The sequence below is a fragment of the Drosophila montana genome, unplaced genomic scaffold, assembly GCF_035044405.1.
Source record: "Drosophila montana isolate Dmon_TW-CO22-7 unplaced genomic scaffold, ASM3504440v1 contig_3733_1, whole genome shotgun sequence".
In the NCBI taxonomy this organism is placed as follows: Eukaryota; Metazoa; Arthropoda; class Insecta; order Diptera; family Drosophilidae; genus Drosophila; species Drosophila montana.
In genome coordinates this window covers 6,365,070-6,389,226 of record NW_026998620.1, presented here as the reverse complement: position 1 = coordinate 6,389,226, position 24,157 = coordinate 6,365,070, and the positions used below count along the sequence as shown (strand labels likewise).

At 40.4% G+C, this 24,157-nt stretch overlaps 9 protein-coding genes across 15 annotated transcripts in view; 5 read left to right on the top strand and 4 right to left on the bottom strand.

Moving 5' to 3' along the window:
- The first annotated feature begins 30 nt into the window (after positions 1 to 30).
- RpL35A (ribosomal protein L35A) lies at positions 31 to 1,064 on the top strand. Its single transcript, XM_064693642.1, has 4 exons — positions 31 to 110; positions 394 to 627; positions 683 to 910; positions 972 to 1,064. Exons 2-4 carry the CDS (start codon positions 400 to 402, stop codon positions 993 to 995), a joined length of 480 nt encoding a protein of 159 aa, XP_064549712.1. The 5' UTR covers positions 31 to 110; positions 394 to 399; the 3' UTR covers positions 996 to 1,064.
- A 687-nt stretch (positions 1,065 to 1,751) lies between these two features.
- On the top strand, positions 1,752 to 4,992 carry LOC135436682 (uncharacterized). Its single transcript, XM_064694367.1, has 2 exons — positions 1,752 to 1,904; positions 4,082 to 4,992. Exon 2 carries the CDS (start codon positions 4,105 to 4,107, stop codon positions 4,462 to 4,464), a length of 360 nt encoding a protein of 119 aa, XP_064550437.1. The 5' UTR covers positions 1,752 to 1,904; positions 4,082 to 4,104; the 3' UTR covers positions 4,465 to 4,992.
- A 477-nt stretch (positions 4,993 to 5,469) lies between these two features.
- On the bottom strand, positions 5,470 to 7,636 carry Ref1 (RNA and export factor binding protein 1). Its single transcript, XM_064693474.1, has 4 exons — positions 7,221 to 7,636; positions 6,297 to 6,501; positions 6,031 to 6,228; positions 5,470 to 5,972 (listed from the first exon to the last, which is right to left on the bottom strand). Exons 1-4 carry the CDS (start codon positions 7,482 to 7,484, stop codon positions 5,815 to 5,817), a joined length of 825 nt encoding a protein of 274 aa, XP_064549544.1. The 5' UTR covers positions 7,485 to 7,636; the 3' UTR covers positions 5,470 to 5,814.
- A 110-nt stretch (positions 7,637 to 7,746) lies between these two features.
- Positions 7,747 to 8,803, top strand: Dpck (Dephospho-CoA kinase). The gene is made up of 3 exons (XM_064693475.1): positions 7,747 to 7,950; positions 8,035 to 8,326; positions 8,383 to 8,803. Exons 1-3 carry the CDS (start codon positions 7,839 to 7,841, stop codon positions 8,687 to 8,689), a joined length of 711 nt encoding a protein of 236 aa, XP_064549545.1. The 5' UTR covers positions 7,747 to 7,838; the 3' UTR covers positions 8,690 to 8,803.
- On the bottom strand, positions 8,799 to 11,662 carry Tailor (tailor). The gene is made up of 9 exons (XM_064693473.1): positions 11,385 to 11,662; positions 10,927 to 11,022; positions 10,413 to 10,866; positions 10,139 to 10,363; positions 9,963 to 10,069; positions 9,764 to 9,899; positions 9,518 to 9,694; positions 9,250 to 9,451; positions 8,799 to 9,191 (listed from the first exon to the last, which is right to left on the bottom strand). The coding sequence occupies exons 1-9, from the start codon at positions 11,487 to 11,489 to the stop codon at positions 9,008 to 9,010; spliced, it is 1,686 nt and encodes a 561-aa protein (XP_064549543.1). The 5' UTR covers positions 11,490 to 11,662; the 3' UTR covers positions 8,799 to 9,007.
- Positions 11,663 to 12,564: 902 nt separating this feature from the next.
- On the top strand, positions 12,565 to 14,763 carry alphaTub84B (alpha-Tubulin at 84B). The gene is made up of 2 exons (XM_064693403.1): positions 12,565 to 12,724; positions 13,131 to 14,763. The coding sequence occupies exons 1-2, from the start codon at positions 12,722 to 12,724 to the stop codon at positions 14,478 to 14,480; spliced, it is 1,353 nt and encodes a 450-aa protein (XP_064549473.1). The 5' UTR covers positions 12,565 to 12,721; the 3' UTR covers positions 14,481 to 14,763.
- Positions 14,764 to 19,719: 4,956 nt separating this feature from the next.
- Positions 19,720 to 20,428, top strand: e(y)2b (enhancer of yellow 2b). Of its 2 annotated transcripts, none has more exons than XM_064695014.1 (2): positions 19,720 to 20,047; positions 20,109 to 20,428. In XM_064695014.1, the coding sequence occupies exons 1-2, from the start codon at positions 19,826 to 19,828 to the stop codon at positions 20,217 to 20,219; spliced, it is 333 nt and encodes a 110-aa protein (XP_064551084.1). In that variant the 5' UTR covers positions 19,720 to 19,825; the 3' UTR covers positions 20,220 to 20,428. The 2 variants fall into 2 exon arrangements, with proteins under 2 accessions (XP_064551084.1, XP_064551085.1); XM_064695015.1 differs by having other exon boundaries at positions 19,735 to 20,047; positions 20,113 to 20,428.
- Positions 20,283 to 21,499, bottom strand: LOC135437059 (uncharacterized; the record flags this gene model as incomplete). Its single annotated transcript, XM_064694885.1, has 2 exons — positions 20,283 to 21,230; positions 21,305 to 21,499. Coding segments are annotated over 2 exons (831 nt in total), but the record flags the coding sequence as incomplete, so codon positions are not given.
- The window catches only part of Alh (Alhambra), a 34,073-nt gene continuing 31,315 nt past the window's right edge, over positions 21,400 to 24,157 (bottom strand). For 3 of the 6 annotated variants that reach the window (XM_064695003.1, XM_064695004.1, XM_064695008.1), the window contains 4 exons: positions 23,951 to 24,115; positions 22,620 to 22,941; positions 22,006 to 22,558; positions 21,402 to 21,541 (listed from right to left, as the gene is read on the bottom strand). In XM_064695003.1, coding sequence (XP_064551073.1) covers positions 21,500 to 21,541; positions 22,006 to 22,558; positions 22,620 to 22,941; positions 23,951 to 24,115 — 1,082 coding nt within the window. In that variant the 3' untranslated portion in view covers positions 21,402 to 21,499. Of the gene's footprint in view, positions 21,542 to 22,005; positions 22,559 to 22,619; positions 22,942 to 23,425; positions 24,116 to 24,157 lie in introns of those variants that run through there. The other 3 variants (XM_064695005.1, XM_064695006.1, XM_064695007.1) reach the window with 3 other exon arrangements.

Here is a 24,157-nt window from a genome sequence, read left to right as displayed (position 1 = left end):
ACACTGCGCAGAAATGTACTATCGATATATATTTAACAAAACAGCTGCAATGCAGCTCTGTCTGACAGACCTGTCATCGTCTCGCTCTTTCGCCATTCGACAGATTTCCGGTATGTACGCGGATTTTATGCTATGGCTTGAAAAAATATGAAAATATAGCCGAATATTGTAATAAAACCTAAAAATTATTGTGGATATGCATAGATGAACCAATGTATTGTGTCAGCTAAAAGTTTATGTGCTCTTAAAAAGTGCAACCGATCCGATGTTTATGGCTAGAAACCAAGTTGCCCAGAACTCTGCCAACCAAAACAAATGAAAAGCCAACTAATTGTGGATTCTAATTGTTTTTATGTAACGATGTAATTAAAATTTCGTTGTTTATATTTTCAGTGAACTATGGCTGACACACAAGCTAAGCCCGCTGCGTCTAAAGCCCCTAAAGCGCCAAAGGCCGCCAAGGCGCCGAAGGCCGCTAAGGCACCAAAGGCAGAGAAGGCTGCTGCCACCGAGACGAAAGTATCTGCCAAGAAATACAAACGTCATGGTCGTCTGTTTGCAAAGGCTGTCTTCACCGGATACAAGCGCGGTTTGAGGAACCAGCACGAAAACCATGCTATCCTTAAGGTAGGCCTCTGAACTTATAAGTTAGTAACATAATTGAATTATGTGGCTGTTTCAGATTGAGGGCGCTCGTCGCAAGGAACACGGAGAGTTCTACGTTGGAAAGCGCTGCGTGTATGTCTACAAAGCGCAGACCAAGAAGTGTGTGCCACAGCATCCTGAACGCAAGACCCGTGTCCGTGCTGTTTGGGGCAAAGTTACTCGCATCCACGGCAACACTGGATCTGTGCGTGCTCGCTTCAACAGGAATTTGCCCGGTCATGCAATGGGACACCGCATTCGCATTGTAAGTAGCAAATTAGGGAGAAATCTGAATTGTCTCACTTATGTGTTCACTGTTGTTTCAGATGCTGTACCCATCAAGGATTTAAGTTAATTATTAACTTTAAATGACCTAAAAAAATCCGTTTTCTATAATAAATGAAACAATTTAAATTTAATTGAAAGTAACGGTGTAATCCGATTTTTATTTATATTTTTAATAAGACGTAGCGCGGCCCGTACTCTCCCTTCGCTGGAAATTTGTCTAGTTGGAAAATGTGTCGAAAATTAAATTTCCCGAATTCTTGTAGTAACTTATTTAAAACAAAATGTGCGTTTCTGATTGGACTTTATAACTTCGATAAATGACCAGCTGTTAAAATATAACATCAGCGAAACCGAAGAGTGACCAGCCAGTGTTAATAGATGTTATTTGAAGGAATTTTTTTATTTTGCTTCTTCAAATATATATTTTAGAGTCCCTTCTTTCTCAAACTCAGCTTATTGACGTAGATTTTATTTTTTACAGCAATGTTATTCGTTCACATAATTAAAATGTATAATTTTATACATGACTTGGAAATTAACTTCAGCCAATAGGTATTTGAATATTTTAAATATTGAATTTAATACCATAGCTGTCACTTACAAGACAATTCACAGCTAGCTGCATACACCATTAAACGTTTCAAGTCTGATAAGAAAGTTATTGTTATAATTGACGGAACATTTAATTGTTCTTGATTCTATTCAAAAATCTTTCTTTGTATTAAAATCATTGGAGGTATACCCTTATTGCTATCGATTCATAAATCGGTTAACAGAAATCTGTTACCGATTAAGAGCAACTATGTATTAACATTTTTATCATTTTTATGTTTACGCCTACGGTCACACTACTTAGTCCATTTTAAATAAACCGTTCATTGACGAAGGTGGCGTCGTTTTTCGCAGTACAAATAACCGAATAATTGATAATTATACAGAAAAGAGCAAATTTTCCTCAACAAATACAAAAGGTATGTAAACAATTTGTAAGTGTTAGCTAATAAATAGCGCAGCTCAACATCGACTTGTTGCATACTGTGCTAAACAAAATCGATAATGTTTCGAAAGAAAATTATCATCTTTTCACTTGTGTGTTTGTGTCATGGAATTTTGAGGCTATCCAAACTATGTATTTGCTTGCGAATGATGATGGTACCGATGATGAAGAAGGGCTTCACACGGGCAACCATGTAAATGTATTTGTGGTTGTGTATGTATATATGCATTCGTGTAGTGCAGCTGCTTTTATATTTTATTTAGAACATCTCCCAGAACGCCATTTGTACATATGTATACTGAAGCATAAAAATAAAACAGCACATCCCATACCCCGACGTTCCTTATTACGCTCCTCACTCGCCAACCGCACCATGGCCTCTCGGCTGCCTTAGTGGCCATGTTTGCATTTTGCTTTTTTAGGCGAGCGACTGCATGCATCATACTTAATAATCGCATGCGCTGGCTAAAAACTAGCTACAGGCAGTTTTAACCGAACTTTTAGCACTGGCTAAACAAGGCATGCATACATACGCTTATACATATACATACGACATACAAACTGTGTGCATATGTGTGATGATTTTTTTTTTTGCCGTGTGGAAGTGACGCTGCTCTTCGGGTCACTTTTAAGGCAGCGCAGCCCATTTGTCTGCTAATGTTCATTAGCTAAATGAGTAATATCGGTTGGTCAGCACTGGTTAAACTAGATTTGCTTTTTGTTATATGCGTAAAATATGTATTAATATTACGATTTCTTAATGTTTTTTTCCTAAATTAATTTTGTCATCCGCTTTGCGTCTAGACATTAGGCAATAAACGTCGTAAACCTTAACAATAGCGTAACAAGAGAGTGAGAGAGTAAAATCGAACCGGCGTAACTTCGATTTCAAGTTTCATCCAGTTGCTCATTACTCATAATTTCTACAAAAATACTTACACACACATACTGCCGCTATTAATAATAACAGTAATCGCATTTGTATGTGTTACCTATGGCGGAGAAGTGCCGGTCGACGTGACCAACACATCGAAGTATACCTATTGTCAATTATTGACGTATCTATATAAATATGTATGTACATATATAAGGAAAATATATATTACATTACAATTTGAGTGCTCCATTTAGAATTTGTAATTTCCTTTAAATAATGTGAGCAATAGGATACAAATCTGCTATTTAGAGAATTTTGACTTTTTGCATCATTCGGTCATTCACTTTGCTTTGTCTTAAATGTATGTACATGTATTGTATATACCTCAACATAATTGTGCTGGTGTGTGTATGTTGTGCATCCCCGGGGGGAACTCGCTCATGATTGCCGCCTCCCACAAAGCATGACGCATCATTACCCGCGTTGTACAACACTCGCAAATGTGACCGCCTGTAGCCCCCACTTTGACCTCTTTTATGCCCAAGCTGAAGAGCGCACTTGCCAAAATCTTGAAAACATTGAACAAAATATTGAGAGCAACTTGAGGGCCTCCAACTTACTTTTGTTAGCTACATGCATATATTTCATTCTGGATGGCCCTTTTCAGGAACCAAAAATTATTCAGTCATGTTTTTGTGCATAATGTGCAACAGCTTGAAATCAAAATGAATTCTAAAAAAAAATATGGTAACAATGAGAAAGTGTGTGGCTGGCTGGTCCGCAATTATAGTTAACGGGAAAGTGCAAAAGAACGCGGCGCTCAAAAATAGAGATAGAGCTTATGTATGTAAGTATGTGTACAGTATGTACATATTATATTCGTAAAATGTATGTATAAATGTATATGTCTGTAGAAAAGTGAACACAGCCGACTGGGCCGTATATGTGTGGCGGATGGGGGTAAATGTTGTTAGTGCGAATGTTCCATTCTGCTGTTGTCTGAATCTGTTGAACGTTTCTCTCTATTCTGGCATTTTTCCGCATGGTTCAGTTGGCTAACGCCCGTCACCGTTGTTACTTCATTGTTGGCCGCTTTTGTAAGTGGCGTGACTGTTTTCGTTATGTACTGTATCTATGTACATATCAGATAAATGAGTGCATGCTTTTAGTATGTCTAGAAAGTTTCGGTTGGCAAAAACAAAATTTGAGCAAATATTTGTATGTTATCCTTATTTATATATATACTTATATTTTGTTCTTTTTTGTATTTACAGTTTCTTTAACATAAGCATTAAATATGACATCCACCGAATTGAAAATTGGCTTGGGTACCAGCGCTCGTCCTTCCAGTCGCGTACTGAAGCCCCCAGGCGGTGGACATACCAACATCTTTTCGGAGCCCGAAGTAGCTGTTAATGCACCGCGTTCCAAATACAATCAACAAAACTCTTCCAATATGAACGCATGCATAGGCTCGACAGATGCTAACAAGGTAGTGGAGAAGCTACGTGATGAGGTAGTCAGCCAAAAGGAGGAGCCAAAGCCAGCACCCGTCAGCCAGCCCAAAGAAAGCACCAATGGCAACAAGGCGGCGACAAATGAACAGGCACGTGGGCGTGTTCCACCCGGCGGTTACTCATCAGGAGGTTTTTGGTAGAAGATGAAAGATGGCTAAGCTGTGTGGCTGTCACGCATTTACTGACGCTCTCATACACTCATGCATACACACACACACACAAACACACCAAGCATCCTCAACCCCATTATACATTTATAAATATAAATCGCTTAATATACACTTATATAGCCTTTACATTAATATTCATATTTCAAATCGGCTACTACGCAAGATGCCTAAAAACTTTAAATGAGAGTTATGCGATTTATTTGCTGAATTTTATACCAACTCTCTTTGTCCTGCTCTCTGATTTTTGCATTTTATGTATTTGTTTTTGTTCTATTACGCAAACTATTTAATAACGTCATACGCAATGTTTTAAACTTTAAATGACTTCCGAATCCGCCCTAACGTACCATACAAATATGGAAGAAGCCCGACTTTGCATTTGTACTTAAGTGTTCAATTGAAAATTGTAATAGTCTGCAAAATTTGTTCTAAATTCATTTCTAATTATATATATGTATTACTGCAAAAAATAAACTAAACATTTAAAAATTGATAAAATTATTGTTTTCAGCCAATATATATAATTTCTTTCAATATATCAGTAGGACGTAGTTTTCTCTTTGTTAGCGTAGGAAATTTGATGTGAGAAAAAAAATGCCGATACCAACATCAAATGTGGATTGACGCGTGACTGCAGCCGATAACGATATGGATGGTTGAGCCTTAGCAGTTTAGTTTAGAATAAAAATTTATTGATAGAGCTATGGTAAGAGCAATGTCAAAGACCCATGAAAAACTTCCAAGTGCAAGGCGATCGTATTTGAATTACCAGGATGTGTGCTAGACTTCTAGCCGAAGCAATATTACTCTCAGTTGACAGAGGACGCACAAGGTTTCCATCCCTACATTGAATCAAATTATCAATATAGACTGTGGCTGGATTAAAATGTACGATTAATTAGTATGGATCTAACAGCTATAAAAGCTCTAGAGGCACATACATTCGACGACATGAAAGCTATTCACATATTAAACTTGGGTTTGTCATTATATCTAATATTTATTATACCTGATTTTACAAATATCATGACCATCTTGTCATTGTTCTTTTAAAAAGTAAAATTATGTTTACGAATAAATACATATTTATGTATTTATGAATTATCAACTAGAATGGCGCCACATTGACACATTTAACAAATTAATGCGCAAGCCCAAACAGCATTATGTATAATTTAAATGAAAAATTATGTAAGATGTTATAGACATTATGACTAAAAGCTGTTCTCGAACAAGTTCGGTTCGTTGAATTGTTCTGGTTGTTGAACCATAATATTGAGTCAATATTTTTGTTTTAGGCTAAGTTCATACTATAGCTATTTAGATCTTCATGTCATTAATATACGAGTCTAATTCAGCATCTAGTTCTTCGGCAGTTGGAGCGGCTTTCCTCTCGCGCCGTTGGGCACCCGCAGCCGGTTTTCCTCCAGCTGGACGTTTAAAACTTCCGCGACGCGGTCCACCTCCTACCTGCCCTCCTAAAATCGAATCACGTGTTATGTACAGGAAAAGAAATTTTTTTTTACTTTTACATACCACCGCGCTTAAATTGTGACCCTGCGGCTCCGCCAACACGACGTTTCACATCATCGGCAGGGACTGGGCGCGTCAGGGCGGTTACATCTGAGACGGCAAGTTGTATGGTCATAGGGCGGCCATCTAAGGGTACACCATGATATTGCTTAATAGCCTTGAGGGCGTCAGAACGACGCTCGAATATTACATCAGCGGTACCTATGGGAGATTATACAAATGCAACATTGTCGAAAAGTCATAGAGGATAAAAGTGTTGACTAACTTACCCAACGAGCGACCTGAACGATCATAATGCACGGCAGCCTTCTTCATCGGACCAAAGTCATTGAATAGCTCCTTGATGTCCGTATTTGATACTCCATAGTCCAAATTGCCGACTATCAAACGAGTTGGCCCTGTACTGTTGCCAGCACTGCCGTTTCGTTTTGGACCATCGTACATATCATGCTTCCAAGCGCTGTTTACATCACCCTAAAGGGGGGATTAGGTAGAAGATTTGTTGGTTGATTCGAACGGTACGCGTGGGGACAAGTTTCTGATCAAATATGTGGGAGATGTAGTAGTAGCAGCAGCAGTTGTTGTATCCTAGCCACATCAAGAGGACGCCATCGAAGAAATGCAGAAACACTAAATATGTATGAATGTACATTGATTGACTGCCATTCTTTGGTTGCTTTGACAAGTGCAAAAGAAATATTGAACGTGTTACAAACGGGGAAAGAAAAAGAGTTCGCAAGAAGCGCTAAATCCTCAACGAAATGTAGGTCTGTAAAACTTTTAAATACATAAATGAGTTTGATTTCGATGCAATTCTGTGTATCTCTAGTTCTGCTGATGCCGCGCCATCCTTAACACAACCAAACAGTGCGGCTGTGCAATGTTTTTGTTTAATTTTATTTTTATAATTTTTATATGCCCACTGGCAGCCGCCATTTTGCAGCTATGCCTGTCCGCATGGTACATGGTAAAGTAACGGTGCAGATACCGTTTATTCTGCATATGGTAGCCATTTTGATTCCTTGTTTGCAGCTGTTAGCACATTTGATATTATCAGTGTTTGTTTATATCAGATTACGTGAAATTCGCAAAGAATCGTGAGTGTCCAACTCGGGCTGTCCTTTTTATGCATATGCATGGATATTTTGCTGCTTTTTGGCTCTCTACATGACAAAACGTATCGTTTCAATTACCCTTGCGAGCCGAGGCTTCTGTATTACGCCGCTAGCGGCTCCGCGGCGACCTTTGAGCACACCGCCGGCACCACTCGCTGGTGCTGGCTTGCGCGGTGAGCCCCCACTAGGACCACCACCACGGCGTGTTCCTCCAGTGCCAAATCGCTGTTGTCCGCCAGGCCGGCGAGCTCCACTTGGTCCACCGCGACCACCCTGTGGTTTCTTCTGTGTGCGCGTCGACTTAATGATATCATCCAAACTCATTTCAATTTTATCCACCATTTTGCTGATTTGATGTTTGCCTTCCAGATGCTAGAGATCGTTTAAGTTTCGTTGAAATTGGTTTTAACTCGCGCTGTAAACGATTTCCTGACACGAACGCGTGAAAATTTCGACAACTGCTGAAACCGACGCACGAGAACGAAAATCTACGAAAGTTAAAGATGGCTGACTTTTTAATGAAAAAATGTGCTGTACAACATTGAAAACATGCCTACTTAGTGTTGTAAAACGCTTACCCAAAATATTAGCTTATCGATAAATTCACATCCCCCATCCGATTGCAGTGTAATAATTTACACAACTGTCAACAACAAATATAAAGGCTGTAAAACATTCCAAAGAAATTATTTTAATATGTTCATTGTGGCTGTAACTGGTGGTATTGCCACAGGAAAAAGCACCGTGACCTCAGTTTTCGAGCGTCATGGCATTCCAGTTATCGATGCGGATAAAATTGCCAGGGAGAGTAAGTTATGCATAGTACGGGATGTTGTAATTGAGCGCAATTAGCGTGCCTCAACTTAAATTAACTATACGTGACTTCCAACAGTTGTAGAACCAGGTCAACCATGCTGGCATAAGATACGCGCCGCTTTTGGCGACGAAGTACTGCTGCCCAGCAAAGAGTTGAATCGGGCTGTACTGGGACGGCTGATCTTCGAGAACAAGGAATTACGTGGGAAACTAAATCAGATTACACACCCTGTAATACATCGCACAATATTTTGGCGTATCTTTAAGCTTTTTATGTCTGGTCATGCCTGGATCGTGCTAGACCTGCCATTACTCTTTGAGACAGGCATTCTTATGGATTTTATACACAAAATTGTAACTGTGTCCTGGTGAGTGTCGCTATGATTAGTAGAATATATAGCTGTATAATTTATTAAATTAATAGTGACTCGGATAAGCAGTTGCTACGATTGTTAGCTCGAAATGAGCTGTCAGAAATGGAGGCGCGTAATCGCATTGACTCGCAAATGCCGCTAGAGAAAAAATGCGAGAAATCGCATTTTGTTGTAAACAATAATGGCGACGTGGACGAGACTGAAGCCGCTGCCATGCGCATTTATACCATGATGCAGGAGAGCAAACAGCATTGGTACAACCGTTTCTCGCTTCTTGGCATAATTTTGATTGTATGCATCACAATCATTTTCCTAAGCACAACCTTCGATGTGTGGCCCAAATCCTGGCGGCTTTAAGTTTTCCTTGTGTACGTTTGTGTGTCCGTTATTTATTTTCTTTTATATGTTTATGTATGTTCACACACACACAATGCCAGACACGTTAAATAAAGACGCCTTCGCTGGATTCAATTCGACAATCATTTAATAATTTTCAGGATTCGATGTACGAGTTTTGAACAACTTTTATCTATGATTGCATACGTATGTATGCTTATATATAAAACTAGTTGAACTTAAGATAGGAAGTTGCTGGTGGTGAAGAGTTCCGAATAATATTCATTCCACTGAACGCGCTTTCTTTATTTTCAAGTAGTTTAATTTAATAGCCTTGCGCTAATTTGGCGAAGGCGTGGCAAGCAGTGCCGCTGTTTGTGCACAGAAATCAACAAATGTTTTCAAAGCATATTTTGTCACCGCCTTTGTCACGTTATGGTTCAGCTGTATGGGATCCTGAACAACCATAGGCTTTTGAATCTGCAACTCCGACTCTGGATTGTTATAAGCGTATTTCGTATACCTAAAGACAAATATCAACGTGAGCAACCTGTACATTCATGATTCTATCTTCAATTTACCTTTTGGGCATCTCTTTCAGAATTTTTGAAATAGCTACATGTTTTCTTCCAAAATAGGGGCAAACCATGTACCGCTCATAGTTAAACGTTGCATAGAACTCAAACAGTTCTTTCACTTTCTCTTTAATCAGCGGCACGCTAACCTCAATCTGTTGCACTCCCATATCGCTGAGTGACTTTTGTGCGAAATTCGCAATCCAAGCTGCAAGCGATACAAATATATTAAGGGGAATTACAACAAATTTTTGTTGTTAGCAGCAGCACTCACGTCCCACCAGCTGCTTGGCTGGCAATGATTCCTCGTGTTGCATAAGTTCAATCGATGGAAGCAGTTGTTGGAGCTGCAAAAAGTAGATAACCATCAATGCCATGCTGTAGGTTGATATTTGTTCCGTTAGTTTGCAACGCTCCAGCCAGGTTTTCAAATAGATGCACATGTACTGAGCTGCAAAAGGGGTCGAAGATGCGAGATGTTTAATGCATATACATAAATACAAGCCTATGAGTTACTTACCTAGTGGCTGCGTTTCAAATATATACTTAAGCAAGTTTGTGTTACAAAATCCCAAGCTATTTAGGCATATATCACACTCGATGCCAGAGGCCAGATGACAGGTCTTTATTATGGGCACTCTCGCTTGTTCAATGACCTATTAAACGAGGGAAAGAACAAGTTATTAATCTTGAAACAGTAGAAATCAAAAAGTCTCTACATTGATAATACGCCACTCATTGCTTGCACAGAACAATTCCCGCAATACCCGAAGCCTGAAAAGAGTATCCTTGGAAGCGCGATGCTCGAATGTGTGAAAGCTATTGCCTGTATGTGAAGTGTTTAGATACGATCAATATTCAATATGCAAGTGGTTGTGTTATATCTAGTACATACCAATATCTACAAATACATCCAGGTCAGATGAGCACGTGCCAATACCCGTTATCCGCGATCCGAACTTGTATATGCGAACAGGTTCATTAGGAAAAGTGGATGTAAGTAGCTTGCATAGATCCTTTTCAATGTCATCATACTCGGGCATTACTTTAAGCTTATCCGCAACCTGATATTTATCTTTGAACATATGTGCTATATCGCCCGTTGCTAGAGCTTTAACTTCTGCAAGAAAAACCGTTAACACTGAACGTCTGCTCCACTTGTTGCTTACTTTTGGGCAGCTGTATGGTCATTTTTGCGCGTGCTTCCACCTCAACACGCTTTCTCTCCTGCTTCGTCTGCACCGGTCGCTGTCCATTGACGGGGCCATTTGGATTAGGATTCGGATGTTGTTCGGCCAAATGACCCACCGCCTTGCCAATTGTTGTGCCCACAATGCGATGCGTGCAAGCAGTACAGTTGAATGTTCGCTTGATTTTCTGCAACTCACTAGGCGGCACAAAGGTAAGTCCCCCAGCTCCTGTAGCAGTTGGCTGCTTATTGGAAACCGGTTGCGCAGCCTTGGGCACGATGTAGGTTGGCTTCCTGTCCAGATACTTCTCAATTCCAACAACAATGCGCTCCAGCAAATTCGTCAAATATGGATCCAATTGTAGATTACTTTTGCGGTTGACTTCTTCAAGGGTTTCCAAGAAAAAGCTCGCCTCCAAAGTCAAGGGGTTTAGCTGTTGGTGGTATAATAGAATTTTTTTCACCCGCATTCTTCTAATTTACAGGGGACTCACGTATAATAAGTTTATCTGTTGCTGTTGATTTTCCGCCATGGCCTTTCGTTTTTTAGTCTTTTTTGTGGTGGTGACAGCGACGGTGTGGACGGCTTTCTGTTCAATTTGTACAATTAATAATAAAATAAATTCGTATAAATTTCCTTATTGTGTGTAAAAAAAAGTAAGTTTAAACAAATGGGGGACGCTTTGTGAGCAGCAGCTGATTTGAACAGGGTAGCCACCTACAAGAAAGTTTGCCGGTTTGGGCTGCCAGATCAACTTTCTGTGTTCTAGTGTGCACATGTATATAAATACATTTATATTTACATGTACATATGTATATGCCTATACTTTAAATGCACACTGAGTAATTTACACAATTCAGCTGAAAGCCTTAGTGGTCTTTGAAGAACTCCAGCGTTGTCGACATAACGCTGCTCACCATTTCAAACGTAGGTTTTTTAAAATCAACTCACACTAGGTTCTGGTTTTCTTTTGTCAATTCCCTCATAGAACAGTTGTTCGGCATTGCTGTACGCCACTTTATCATGCCAAAATGAATCTGGGTCTTCGATTCTCATTTTAAGATAATTATAATTAATCCAAGTTGCAAGGCAAAACAAACGCGAGACCAGTACGTTTTAAAACGCGCATGAATGGTACCAGAAAAATATACACACACATACAAGCATTTACATATGCATGTACCATAAGTATGTATTCTCAGCAGGGTTGTCACACACAGATTATAAATGTATGAAATGTATGTATGTAATGTTTGATTTAAAGGTAAGCCACGAGACGGGTTATAAATAATTTTAAACATTTTCCGTCATAGTTTTTTTTTTATTAATTTTTTTTGACTTAAAGCGTTAGCATTTGAATCTGAAGTATAGCACGCAGAATCTAGTCAACTAGGCGATCGTGTTTTGTAGAGCCATTCAAAACTAAGATTTCTCTTTTTGTTGAAACTCGTTTGGGACAAAAATATGTATATTCAAAATCAGGAATGCAATTCTTCTTACCTTCTAGGGCTTTTATTGCTAAAAACAGCTGAGCAACAGAATTGATGGTCTACGTCCTTATCATCGGTTGATCGCAGTTGATTGGAGCTGTCTCAACTAAGTCCACATACTTCTGCAGTGTAATCGATCGATTCTATAGATCAATTAAGAAGATTTCTTTGAATTGCTAAAAAAAATTTTCTACCGATGCTTTCCGAGGCAGATACAAGATGTAATGCGTTCGGCAAGAAAAAATCAGATTTATAAAAAATTCTACAAACATTTAAATAATCTGATAATCACTGATTATGCTGATTAACAACATTGTAGAATTTTTGGGGAAGGAGCTATCTCTATTAGATATTTATGCATTTATTAAAAATTAGAATTTGCTTAAGGCTATAAAAAGCTGGATATTTACCTAGCTTTTAAATATTCTTTTTTCATAGTAAAAATGCTTCCAAATAAAATTTGCATTTAAATAAGGCGCGATCAAAATTTCGCTTATGAATTAATATGTGTGGCAACGCCGAGCCAAGTAGTGGTGTCTTTTATAAATATCGATACATCAACTTAAGAGCCGAATCGATATCAAGCATCAGTGCTATTTGTACTCACTAACACATAGAAAAACTTTCGTTTCCGAAAGTATAAATAGCAGTCGCTGAGAAAAATTTCATTATACGTTTGTGAAGCCTCATAGCCGGTAATTCGAACGTAGATTCTCTCCGAGATAGACCTGAAGCAGTTGCTCTACATATTTCTGTGAATTTTCATTGTCGTGTGTGAAAAAAACATAAAAACTCAATATGGTAAGTTATATATACTTTATTATTTTTTTTTTTACAATTTTCCTTTTTGTAAATGGGATTTTTCATTGGCGACTCATAGAGCGCAGCCATGTTACAAGATGGCGGTCTCGCAAATGTGATGACGTCATGAAGAAATATTGTTGAAAAGTTTGTTGTGTAGCGAAATTAACAAAAAAAAAAAAAATTTGTTGCCTTTCGGTGGGATTTAGTCGGTTAATCTATGAGAAATTTAATTTCCATGTCGTTGGAGGTTTTCTCGACATAAATTTGCCCTTTCGCTCTCATAGATACACACAAGAGTTTGGCATCGTGGATGGGTGCGGCTTTCGTCATTATCGATTTTTTTTTTCGCACAACTCTGGCCTGCAATTAAACTTTCGCCATTTTCTGCTCTTTCCATTTACAGCGTGAATGTATCTCTATCCACGTTGGACAGGCTGGTGTCCAGATTGGTAATGCCTGCTGGGAGTTGTACTGCCTGGAGCACGGTATCCAGCCCGATGGACAGATGCCGTCCGATAAGACCGTCGGTGGTGGCGATGATTCGTTCAACACTTTCTTCAGCGAGACCGGTGCTGGCAAGCATGTGCCCCGTGCTGTGTTTGTCGATCTGGAGCCGACAGTGGTTGATGAGGTGCGTACCGGCACATACCGTCAGCTGTTCCATCCCGAGCAGTTGATCACTGGCAAGGAAGATGCCGCCAACAATTACGCTCGTGGTCATTACACCATTGGCAAGGAGATCGTCGATCTGGTGCTGGATCGCATCCGCAAGTTGGCTGATCAGTGCACTGGTCTGCAGGGCTTCCTGATCTTCCACTCTTTCGGTGGCGGCACTGGCTCTGGCTTCACCTCGCTGCTGATGGAGCGCCTGTCTGTGGACTACGGCAAGAAGTCTAAGCTGGAATTCGCCATCTACCCAGCACCTCAGGTGTCCACTGCTGTCGTTGAGCCTTACAACTCGATTCTGACCACGCATACGACTCTGGAGCACTCTGACTGCGCCTTCATGGTCGACAATGAGGCTATCTACGATATCTGCCGTCGTAATTTGGACATTGAGCGTCCCACATACACCAATCTGAATCGTCTGATTGGCCAGATTGTGTCTTCGATCACAGCCTCGCTGCGTTTCGATGGTGCCCTGAATGTGGATCTGACTGAATTCCAGACCAACTTGGTGCCCTACCCACGTATCCACTTCCCACTGGTCACCTACGCTCCGGTCATATCCGCGGAGAAGGCCTACCACGAGCAGCTGTCGGTGGCTGAAATCACCAACGCTTGCTTCGAGCCAGCCAACCAGATGGTCAAGTGCGATCCCCGTCACGGCAAGTACATGGCCTGCTGCATGTTGTATCGCGGCGATGTTGTGCCCAAGGATGTCAACGCCGCTATTGCGACCATCAAGACTAAGCGTACCATTCAGTTTGTGGACTGGTGTCCAACTGGCTTCAAGGTAGGCATCAACTACCAGCCACCCACTGTTGTGCCCGGTGGCGATTTGGCCAAGGTACAGCGTGCCGTCTGCATGTTGTCAAACACCACGGCTATTGCCGAGGCCTGGGCCCGCCTGGATCACAAGTTTGACTTGATGTACGCCAAGCGTGCCTTTGTCCACTGGTACGTCGGTGAGGGTATGGAGGAGGGAGAGTTCTCCGAAGCTCGTGAGGATTTGGCCGCTCTGGAGAAGGATTACGAGGAGGTCGGCATGGACTCTGGCGATGGTGAGGGCGAGGGTGCCGAGGAGTACTAAACATGCTCCACACTTCCAGCCCGCACAGAGCAAGCGTCATTGGTGGGCGTTAAGCACGTCGAAACCAATGCCCACGCATTGCCTTCGTTAACAAGATATAAAACAAGAAAAAATTCATAAAAAAAACACTGGAGTGAACGATGGGGAAACCTATAAAGTATTTTATTGACAGAAAGACAAAAAATATATACACAGCAGATCAAAAAAGAATAAAAAAAAACCAGCTCTAAAATTGTGTACGAAAATAAAAGTCAGCGAATAGTCAGTGTTGCCAGCAGAAAAAGTCGAGCGCATTTTCTTTTTATCTTTCTTTTCCAAGTGTTCCATTTGAGTTCACTGAACGGGCCTCTTGTAATTGAAGATAATCGTCGACGTGGCTGGGGAAAGCGGAGCGACCGCCTGGCGCTCTATTAATAGTGGAGAATGGCTTTCTAGTCTGCTGCGTTTTCCGCTGCCAGCCTATGCACGCGACTGTACCTAGGCGTGGCATGCACCTAAATTTAGCGCAGCTCCCCCCTTTATGTTCCTCAATATTAAAGTGCATAAGTACTTGGCCAAGCCTTATATCGATTTAGTGATGAGTCATGCTGCAGCATAACTAGTTGAAAGAGAGGAGGGGGGGGGGGGGGGGGGACACTCATTGTCAGCAGTCAGACGATGACTTCATTTCTGTGCGGTAGTTGTCGCCAGCCTGTACCTCCTTTTATGTACATATGCTTGTGCGCATGTACATACATATACTTATGTACAAACATATATCATTTAAGGGGTTGCTTTTTGCCATTATAAAATTGAAACCTAGGTGAACCGGCTTGTTGTTGCCTCACGCGATGGCAAAAGTAAGCTCCTCCCTCCTTCACCAAGCAAATGCCGAATTTTCGAGAAGCAGACCAACAGCTGCAGCTATCGAATTTTCAGAAAATGAGAAGAACAACAGGAAATGCACAAAAAGCCGCACAGATGGCCGGTAGGTAGGTACATACATACATACATACATACATGATTGTACCTATAATGACACCATATTTGTGTTTTGAGGTTATAATCGAATACACTCATGCTAACAGTATGTATGTATGTATGCCTATTATAAGCCACAATATACATTATCTTTAAAATGTATGGATGTATGCACATGCTTAGATGCATCCATATTGAAATTTATCAAGTATCTTACATTTCTGAAGAATATGAATAACATATACTAACAAATGGGACTTGTTTTATTTAAGCTTTATAACAGCTGTCATGATTACACATTATTCGCCTAAAAGCAAACCCAATAGAGCGGAACAAAACCCACATTCATGCATATGTATGTACATACATACTCCCGTCTGACCATATCTGAAAATCTTATACATACATACACACGTAAACGTATAGATATGCATATGTACATATATGTGCGACAAATTCGTATTTGTGTGATTCAAGTTCACCTCAAGCGGTGATGACGACAGCTTCAACCCGCGGAGCCGGCTCTATCGTATTTCTGTGGGCGGGTGAGTGGGCAACAAATTTAGATTGATTTTAAGCACCACAAATCGGAACAATGCAAGTTTACTTATATATATATAACCAAGTCTGGATTTGGCATAGTGATTAAATGTTTACATTTGTGTTTGATCAATAAAGCATACTAGATATGAACCTAAAAGTGAAAGATTTCAGTATATGTTGGCATGATTTGTACATAAGATATGTGTAGTGCATTTAGGTACATCGTTACGATATACATGCACATGTATTTACACAAATACATGCAAACATTTTACTGAGTACTTTTATACGCCTGATATTTTGAAGAGAATATCGATAGTATCTATAAGAATTAATCGTTGAATCAAAGTACCCATCTGGCCACTTTTCCTATAAAGTGGCAACACCACTACATTGCCGGCTCTCGCATTTAATTCAAATACCATTTAAACACTTATTTTTGTAATATCACTCAGATACTTTAATTGTGTATGAAGCGGTAGTGAAATTCAATAAAAAACTACATACAATCGTATTTTTTTGCCAATTTACCAGTTTGTGGAATTTCCACAATCGCGTAAAAATTTTAAGTCACAACAATTGGCCGAAACGTGAAACTTCATTAACCAAAAGAATTGAATTGAACCGTCTTAAATGAATTTGAACAAAAATCTTTATCTTTGATAAAGAGCTTGGGGCCATATGTAAAGAGTATGATGAAGTTCGTAATTGCTAAGGTTGTTTAACATATTTTGAAAAACAGTTCTTCATACCAAAAGTCAAACCCGTTTCTTCCCATGAAAGTCATGTGATATAATGCTCTGATCCAGTCGACTTTCAAAAAGACGATAGCTTAAAGATTAAGAGAGGCTGTTAATACTGATAATAAAATATATTCGCTTTATGGTAACGGAATGTCATAAAAATAAAATGGCCTCTGCAAAAGTAGACAAAACATTTGATCTTGGTTTACAGATTTTAAATTATTATGGTTCACTATATAATGCTGACGAAATCACAATATCTGAATTTCTTAATAGCTACATATAACTCAGCGCTGTTTAACAATCATACTTAAAATTATTGCTTAAAAATATTATTTCGTTGATCGTGTCTTCGGCACATTGCGTTGCACTCGGCTGCTCGCTGAGAAGAGTTCGGGCTTGTAGGAGAGCCCGCTGTGAAGGGGAAATACTGGCAGGTGTACCCAGTATTTTGCAGCTGACTTTGTAGAGCAGAGGAAATAGAACTCTATTTGCATTCCACCATTCCAAGACATTGAACGATTCGGATAGTGAAATCTTTCTGCTCAGATACTCGTTCACTTCATTATTTATTATATCAAGTTTCGTATCACTGGACATTGGCTCCAGAAAGTCCGAAAAAATGCCATCTCCACAGTATTCCACATCTAGTTTGATCTTTTTTCGAGTATTATCGGTTTCAACATAGAACAGCTGCATCATCCGCTTACATTCTTCAATAGTCGCCCTTTTATCTGATTCCTCAAAGAGAAGCAGTTTCTTTGTGGGTGGAAAAAGAAAGAGGGCTATTTTATGATATTTTGTTATGTGAACTGTTTCAATTGAATCCAAATATCCCCTCAATGCACTCTTCAAAATAGTCGCTATGCTAATGTCTTCGGGATTATTGGAACAGAGCTTTTTCAGTTTATGGAGATGTGGGATTATAATATGCAGTGTGGGCATGGTCTCCTCTACCATGGCCTGAACAGATTGCTCAAAGCTGAGTAAAATATTGACAACAGCTTTAATCTCAACGATGAAAATCGGCGTTTTCGACTTATCAACTAAAATCTCGGACACCAAATGCCAGTTGTCCTCCACAGACTTGATGTAGTACAAAATTCTATTACTTTGTGTAGATGATGATTTCGCATTAGTTAATTTGCCAGATTTTTCACAGTGTTCAACCAAGCTAATGCATTTTTGTAGCATTTGCTGCAGCTCGCTAACCTCTTTGAAAACCTCCTCTATGGCATTGTTTAACAAACTACGGATGCAGTGCACCTGATGGTGACAATTCAAGGCGGGCGTGGAGGCTTCCTCGCAGTCCGTAACAATGATTGGATCATCCACATCCAGGTCGCCTTCAAATGCACGCAGGCATTTTTGAATGTGTTCTCTGATATTGCTGCCTGCAAAAGCAGAGAGATATTAAAACATATTTTAATCAAATAGAACAAACTGCCTAAAAATGTATCTAATATATGGTATTGTTTTTACTATCCTTAAAAGAGTTTATATAGTTTAGTCTTAGTTCGGTAATTTTACAAAAATTTAAATAGTTGAAAGTTCGCAGTTTTCTCTGATAATGGGATGCATTAACTTTGAGATTTATTAGAGTCTATAAAAAAAACTCCATTTACTCAGGCTCTACTTGGGAAGGGATTACAAAAACAAATGAATGAAAATTTCATGAAATGCTTAAACAAATGAATTCAAGCTGTGCCCAGACTAAATAGAATTTATTGAAGACTTGCAATACTTTTAATTTGTACAGATTTCTGGCAGACAATACCTTACCTGTACTTGAATCCCTGTTTAAGGGGGACACAGCGAGCAATCGACTAACCATGGCAGATTTCTGGATATAGTGCACGGTTACGGCTGCAAAAGGTTGCTTTAGATAGCTGTCCTTCCATATGTACGACGTGATGCTGTATCCGATGCTTTTGGCCTCGTGCAGTTCCGCAGCAATAGATTGGCGCTGGGATTCGTACATCTCGGATATATGGCATGCTATAGTTGTTGGGCTTGGCATTAAGGTGTCTAGGTTGACATTTTCACCGAAATTGGCACCGATTGAGAGAAAGATGCGAGCAATATTTTGGAGGCCAGAGTCCTCAAGTGTTGTCCAGGAGCGACAATTTGTCACCAGCCAATGGGCGGCCGCATCGTTTAATCTGCTTAGGGTTTCACTGTCTACTTCCACATCTTGAGAACTGCGCACATGATTGTCTTTTGCCTCGGAGTTAATGTAGCATTTGTGCTTGACCAGATTCGAGGTGCAGCTCGTGTATTTGTATACGTTGAAACAGTTTCGGCAGGCAACAAAATTTTCAATTTCATCGCCATTTTCATCAATCATTAAGGCAAAAATATTCCAAACCTTACTTCGACCGCGTTTTTCCCTAAGTTTAATTTGGCCATTTATTATTTTACTCCTGAAACTTGAGATACGACTATAACCTTGGGCATTTGTAGTTCCGTCTAAAGGAGAAGTGCATTCCGATCCCGAATTCTGTAAATCAAATTAATAATTTTAAAATGTTGGCATTTTAAATAAATAAATATATGTATATACTATATACCTGCTCTTGGTAGCTCATTTCGCTTTTAATCTCTAGCAGTTCCATTTTACTTGCATTCGTTCAAAATGTTTGGCCTCTACTACAGAATAGTACGAATGATGGCGACGAGTGGGCCGAGAGCTTCCACCACCAATTGAGACATTCGAATACTCACAGAATTCAGTGTAAATGGTTTGGTGTTTCGATATACTCGGTACGAGTTTCTGTTGTGCTTGTTACTCAGTTAAACTGGGGTAGCTGCATTTCTACAAAGCGCAAGCGTAATTAACCCGAAATAATAATAACTCACGACATCGTTGTCTTTTATTTACACACAAACTGTAAATACCTTGAAATGCTCGGTATGTTTCGCTGTTGTGGTGGTTGGTCGATTACCGATTAATACGATGGCATCGGCTTTTCGAGTACTTAAATCTTACTAAAGTATCGATGCCCTCAAGTAGGCTTTGAATAAGCCGATTAAATACAAGCATTTCTTGTTATTTGATAGGCACCAGATATAACGAATCAAGTTCAAAAAAATTGTATAATGGAAAACAGCAAGGAGACGGGCATCGGCACCGAGTCTGCGGCTGTAAACAAAGCTACGCTGAACACCGGAGACACCATGGCACTCAAGGATTTACTGGAGAAGCGCCTAAACGATTGTGGCTGGCGGAAGGAAATCGAGCAACTGATACGCAACACCTTGGAGGAACGTGGAGTGGCCAATATTACACATGACCAGCTCGCCGCAATGATCGTTCCAAATGTGAGTTACTGTCTACTACTCTGGTGCATTCGGTAACAATTCGTATTTACATTCCTTTAAGCCAGGCTCGTGCTTTGGTGCCCGATGTCGTACGCAAGGAAATGCTGTTGCGTGTGCGCGAGGCTCTGCAGTCTCCGCTGCCTGCTCCTGGCAAGAAATGATGGGCTCCTGATGGGGATCTCTAAACGCAAGCTGGTCTAGTTTCAAATCAAATTGTTCTCAAAATAGTCATAGCTTAAATTGTATCATTGTTATGGTTTATTAACTTGTAATTAAGTAATTGTATATGTACATATGTATGCTTACGCCTGCTAATGCTACTTATGAATTGCGCCATTAGTTGTACCAATATATGTAATAAATAAACAACTTAATAATATATATATTCTATTTTTATGTTAATGTGTCACATCCTGTACGATTGGCTAAACAAAAAAAAATATACATTATAGTGGGGGGTTTATAGGAACGCGGTTTGCGGGTGGCTGTGTGAAGAATTAGGCTATAAATAATAGGGCTAATTGTTAACTGTTAATTTTGTTACGTTTTACTTATTCAAAAGCGAGTCAATTGAAAAGTCTTTGAATTTGGCGTTGGAATCATCAATATATAGCTGCGTTTGCTCTTGTTCTACCTGTTGCTGCTGTGTTGTTGTTGTTGTTGTTGCTGTTGTTGTTGCTGTCGGCAGCATTTTCATCAATTTGTTACGCGGCTTACGTAAAAATTTTGTATTTATTTGAAATTTTTGCGGCTTGCAGTTGGTGAACTGAGTTTGTGGTGTTGCTGTTGCTGTGCTTGCTGTTGCTTGTTGCATGGCGGTTATTGTTGCTGCTGTTGCTGTTGTTGTTGTTATTATTGTTGCTGTTGTGGTAGCTGCAGCTGTTGTTGTGCGATAAGTGCGACGCCAATTGCGCAGCTCGGTATTTGACGTTGTGGCCGCCTTCGACGTGGTTGCGGTGCCCATTGACGCAGTTGAGGTTGTGCCGCGCACTGTGGCGCCTGCATAGGCATTGGCACCAAAGCATTTGAGGAAGTTCTGCACATGTATAAGGCTGTCGTTCTCATCTTTGTGACGCCTCTGTCGCTGTTTATCCTCGTTCTCGTCCTCCGCCTCGTAGTCGACCGACGAATGCTGCTGCGAGGACGATGAAAAGGTGGAGGAGCTGCTGGTGCTGCTGCTGAGCTATAATAGAGAATAGAAAGTTATTAGATAACAATAATTCAATAGCCAATAAAACTGGTGATATGTATGCTTACATCGTCTTCTTGATTATCGCGCAGCTGCTGAAAGTTAACAGACGTTTGTTTTAGCTTCTTGTATGTGTGGGACTGGGGCTTGTTGGTGCTGGGGGGCAATTTGATGTGGCCGGTATTGCCGGGCTGGCGGATACGTCTGGCCGGGGTTGACTTCTTCTTGATCGGTTGCTGGGCCTGCTGCTCCCGACATGACTTTCAGCTAGATTTGGCGAGGTTATCGTCGCGCCTTAGCTGGGACTGTAACAGAACAACATATGTTGATTAACATCAGGATGCAGCTGTTAAGTAAACGGGTAGTAAGTAAGTAACAGTAACAGTTTTTTTTTGGTTTTTTGGTTTTTTTTTTCAGCGCTGGCACACAAAAACAACAAACAATTTTCCATATACTATTATAATACCGATTATTATTTTGCGTTTATCTGTGGCAGTAAATAATTGGAATGAGAAAGGCGGTTGCAGTTTGGAGCAAAAGAAAGCACATGATTTGGAATTGATAGAAATGTTGTTGAATGTTGATGGTGAGATATGTACATACATAATAATGGAATGGGGCGGCATAAAAATAAAAGTTACGAATATGAAACAACACTCATTGAATGAATATATTTTGTGTGTGTGTTATCAACGAATATTTGGATGCTCTAACTTGCACACACACACATACACATACACATGCACCCACACGCACACGCACACACTACCTGGTGATGCGTGCTGTAGAGCGCATGTTGCGCTGCGTAGGAGGAGGTGGAGGAGCTACTCAAATCGTCAACGTGAACGCCGCCGGCACCCAACTGAACGTGAATGCTAGGATAGTGGTGTGGGTGGTGCGTATGCGAATGCGGAAGCGCGTGGGCGAGTGCCCCACCATGTTGCAAACTGCCTGAGGTTGTTGTCAATGTAGCTGTTGCTGCTGTTGCTGCTGTTGTTGTTGTTGTTATTGTTGTTATTGTGGTTGCAGCAACCGCTGTAGCTGACCCACCTCGTCCAATTGCCGCAGCGGCAGCACTGCTGGTGCCCAGGCTCATGCCCACGCCCAACATGTGCGCAGCAACTGCGGCACTGGCATGATGCGTTTGATGCAAATGCTGTGGCTGTTGTTGCTGCTGCTGTTGCTGCTGCGTTTGTAAATACGATGCGTGTTGCTGCTGCTGTTGATGCGTGTGCATGTTGTTGCTGGCGCTGTTAGCGTTAACATTGCTGCTGCTGTTACTGCTGCCGGCGCTGTTATACGCATGAGACGTCGCAACGTGTCTGATGGAGAGGTTCGTTCAACAATGATTTTGCGACATATTTTGGCAGTTAAGAAACTCACCTTAGACCCAAACTAGTTGAATTCCCCATTGGCAGGCTGTTAACCGAAGACATTGGCGTCGCTGTTGTTGTGGTTGGATTGGAATTTGATGATGCGGGATTGCTGTTTATGTTGTTGTTGCTGTTGTTGCTGCTGCTGCTGCTGTTGTTGTTGTTGCTGCTGCTGCCACGATAATCGAGGACACCGCTGGCGCTGCTCGCACGACTGTTAGCCATTGTCGGTATTGTTGTGTTTATAGCGGTCGTGGCCAGCGAAACGGCTGCTGCAATTGTTGTGGCAGCATTGAGAGCGTTGCTGCTGTTACTGCTGCTGTTGCTAGAGGCTAACGAGGAAAGGACAAAAGTTGTTCGATTTGTTATATTTATACCATTGCATGTTGTTAGTTTGTCGTGTGTGCGTGTTTGTGTGTAGCTCAGTTGCATGCAACAAAATACGCGTCTGTAGAAAATGCACAACAAGTTTCACCATTTAGCAGTAGCGATCACAGCAACAGTTTCTGTTAGCAGAGCTGTTAAATTCAAATAAAAGTGTTAAGCTCAGGGCTTAAATATAACAGTAGTCGCCCCTGTTAGTACGTCCCATGCCCGAACTAGGCTTACAGTGAGACAAAGTATAATAAAAACGAAGAATTCAATAGTTGTAAAAAAAACACAAATTAAATAAATTTAGATGTTGCTTGTTGTTGTTTTGGTTTATAATACACATTTTATTCATTTTGAAAATAAATAAAAAGAGGTAAGAATTCGGGTTTGTTTGAGCATTAAAAGATAACTTAATTTTAATCATAGGTTGAGTAAAGAAAAATGTAAGTTTTTGTTTCTGTTTGTTATATTAATAAAAAATTAATCTAAAATGTTGTGTATACCTAACTGAAGCTTAAAGCGTTGGCTTTAAGTACGTATGTGATTGATTAGAAAACTGATTGTAAGTGTAAATGCTTTGTACAATTATTGTTATAACAATTATGCCATTTGTTTTGTACCATCCATAGTTTTATTGTTAAAGATGTGTTGTGTTATGTATGTGTATGTACATGAATCACTTGTACCCACTTAAATTTAAATTAACATAATTAATGCGATATTATTCGAAAATGCCAGCTGTAGCATTAGTGTGGAGTCTGGCAACGCCAAGCAGCTCGTTACAAGCATAACATAGACTGTTAATGTTGTATTACATATCTGTACATTTACATAAATTCTGTTTGTAGCTGAGTGAATGGCGCCTCCATGTGTGTGTGTGAGTGTGTGTGTTTGTGTGTGGGATTTGTGGAGAGCAAGTGCATGTGCCGACACCAAGTAGTGAGAGTGGATGCAGTGGCATCTACTTACCATGCGCCTCGGCTTTGGCATTGTTGATCGCATTGTTGAGCGGAATCTGGAGGCGCGCATTCACGGCCAGTAAATGATCGCGACGCGCTATCAGACTGGTCACATGCTCCTCCAGCCGCAAGTTCTCGCTCTGCAGCTGATGCAGACAGTTTAGCAGCGAGGCAACTAAGGATGCGAATGGGTTAGAGCTTTAGTCGAAGCGCACTG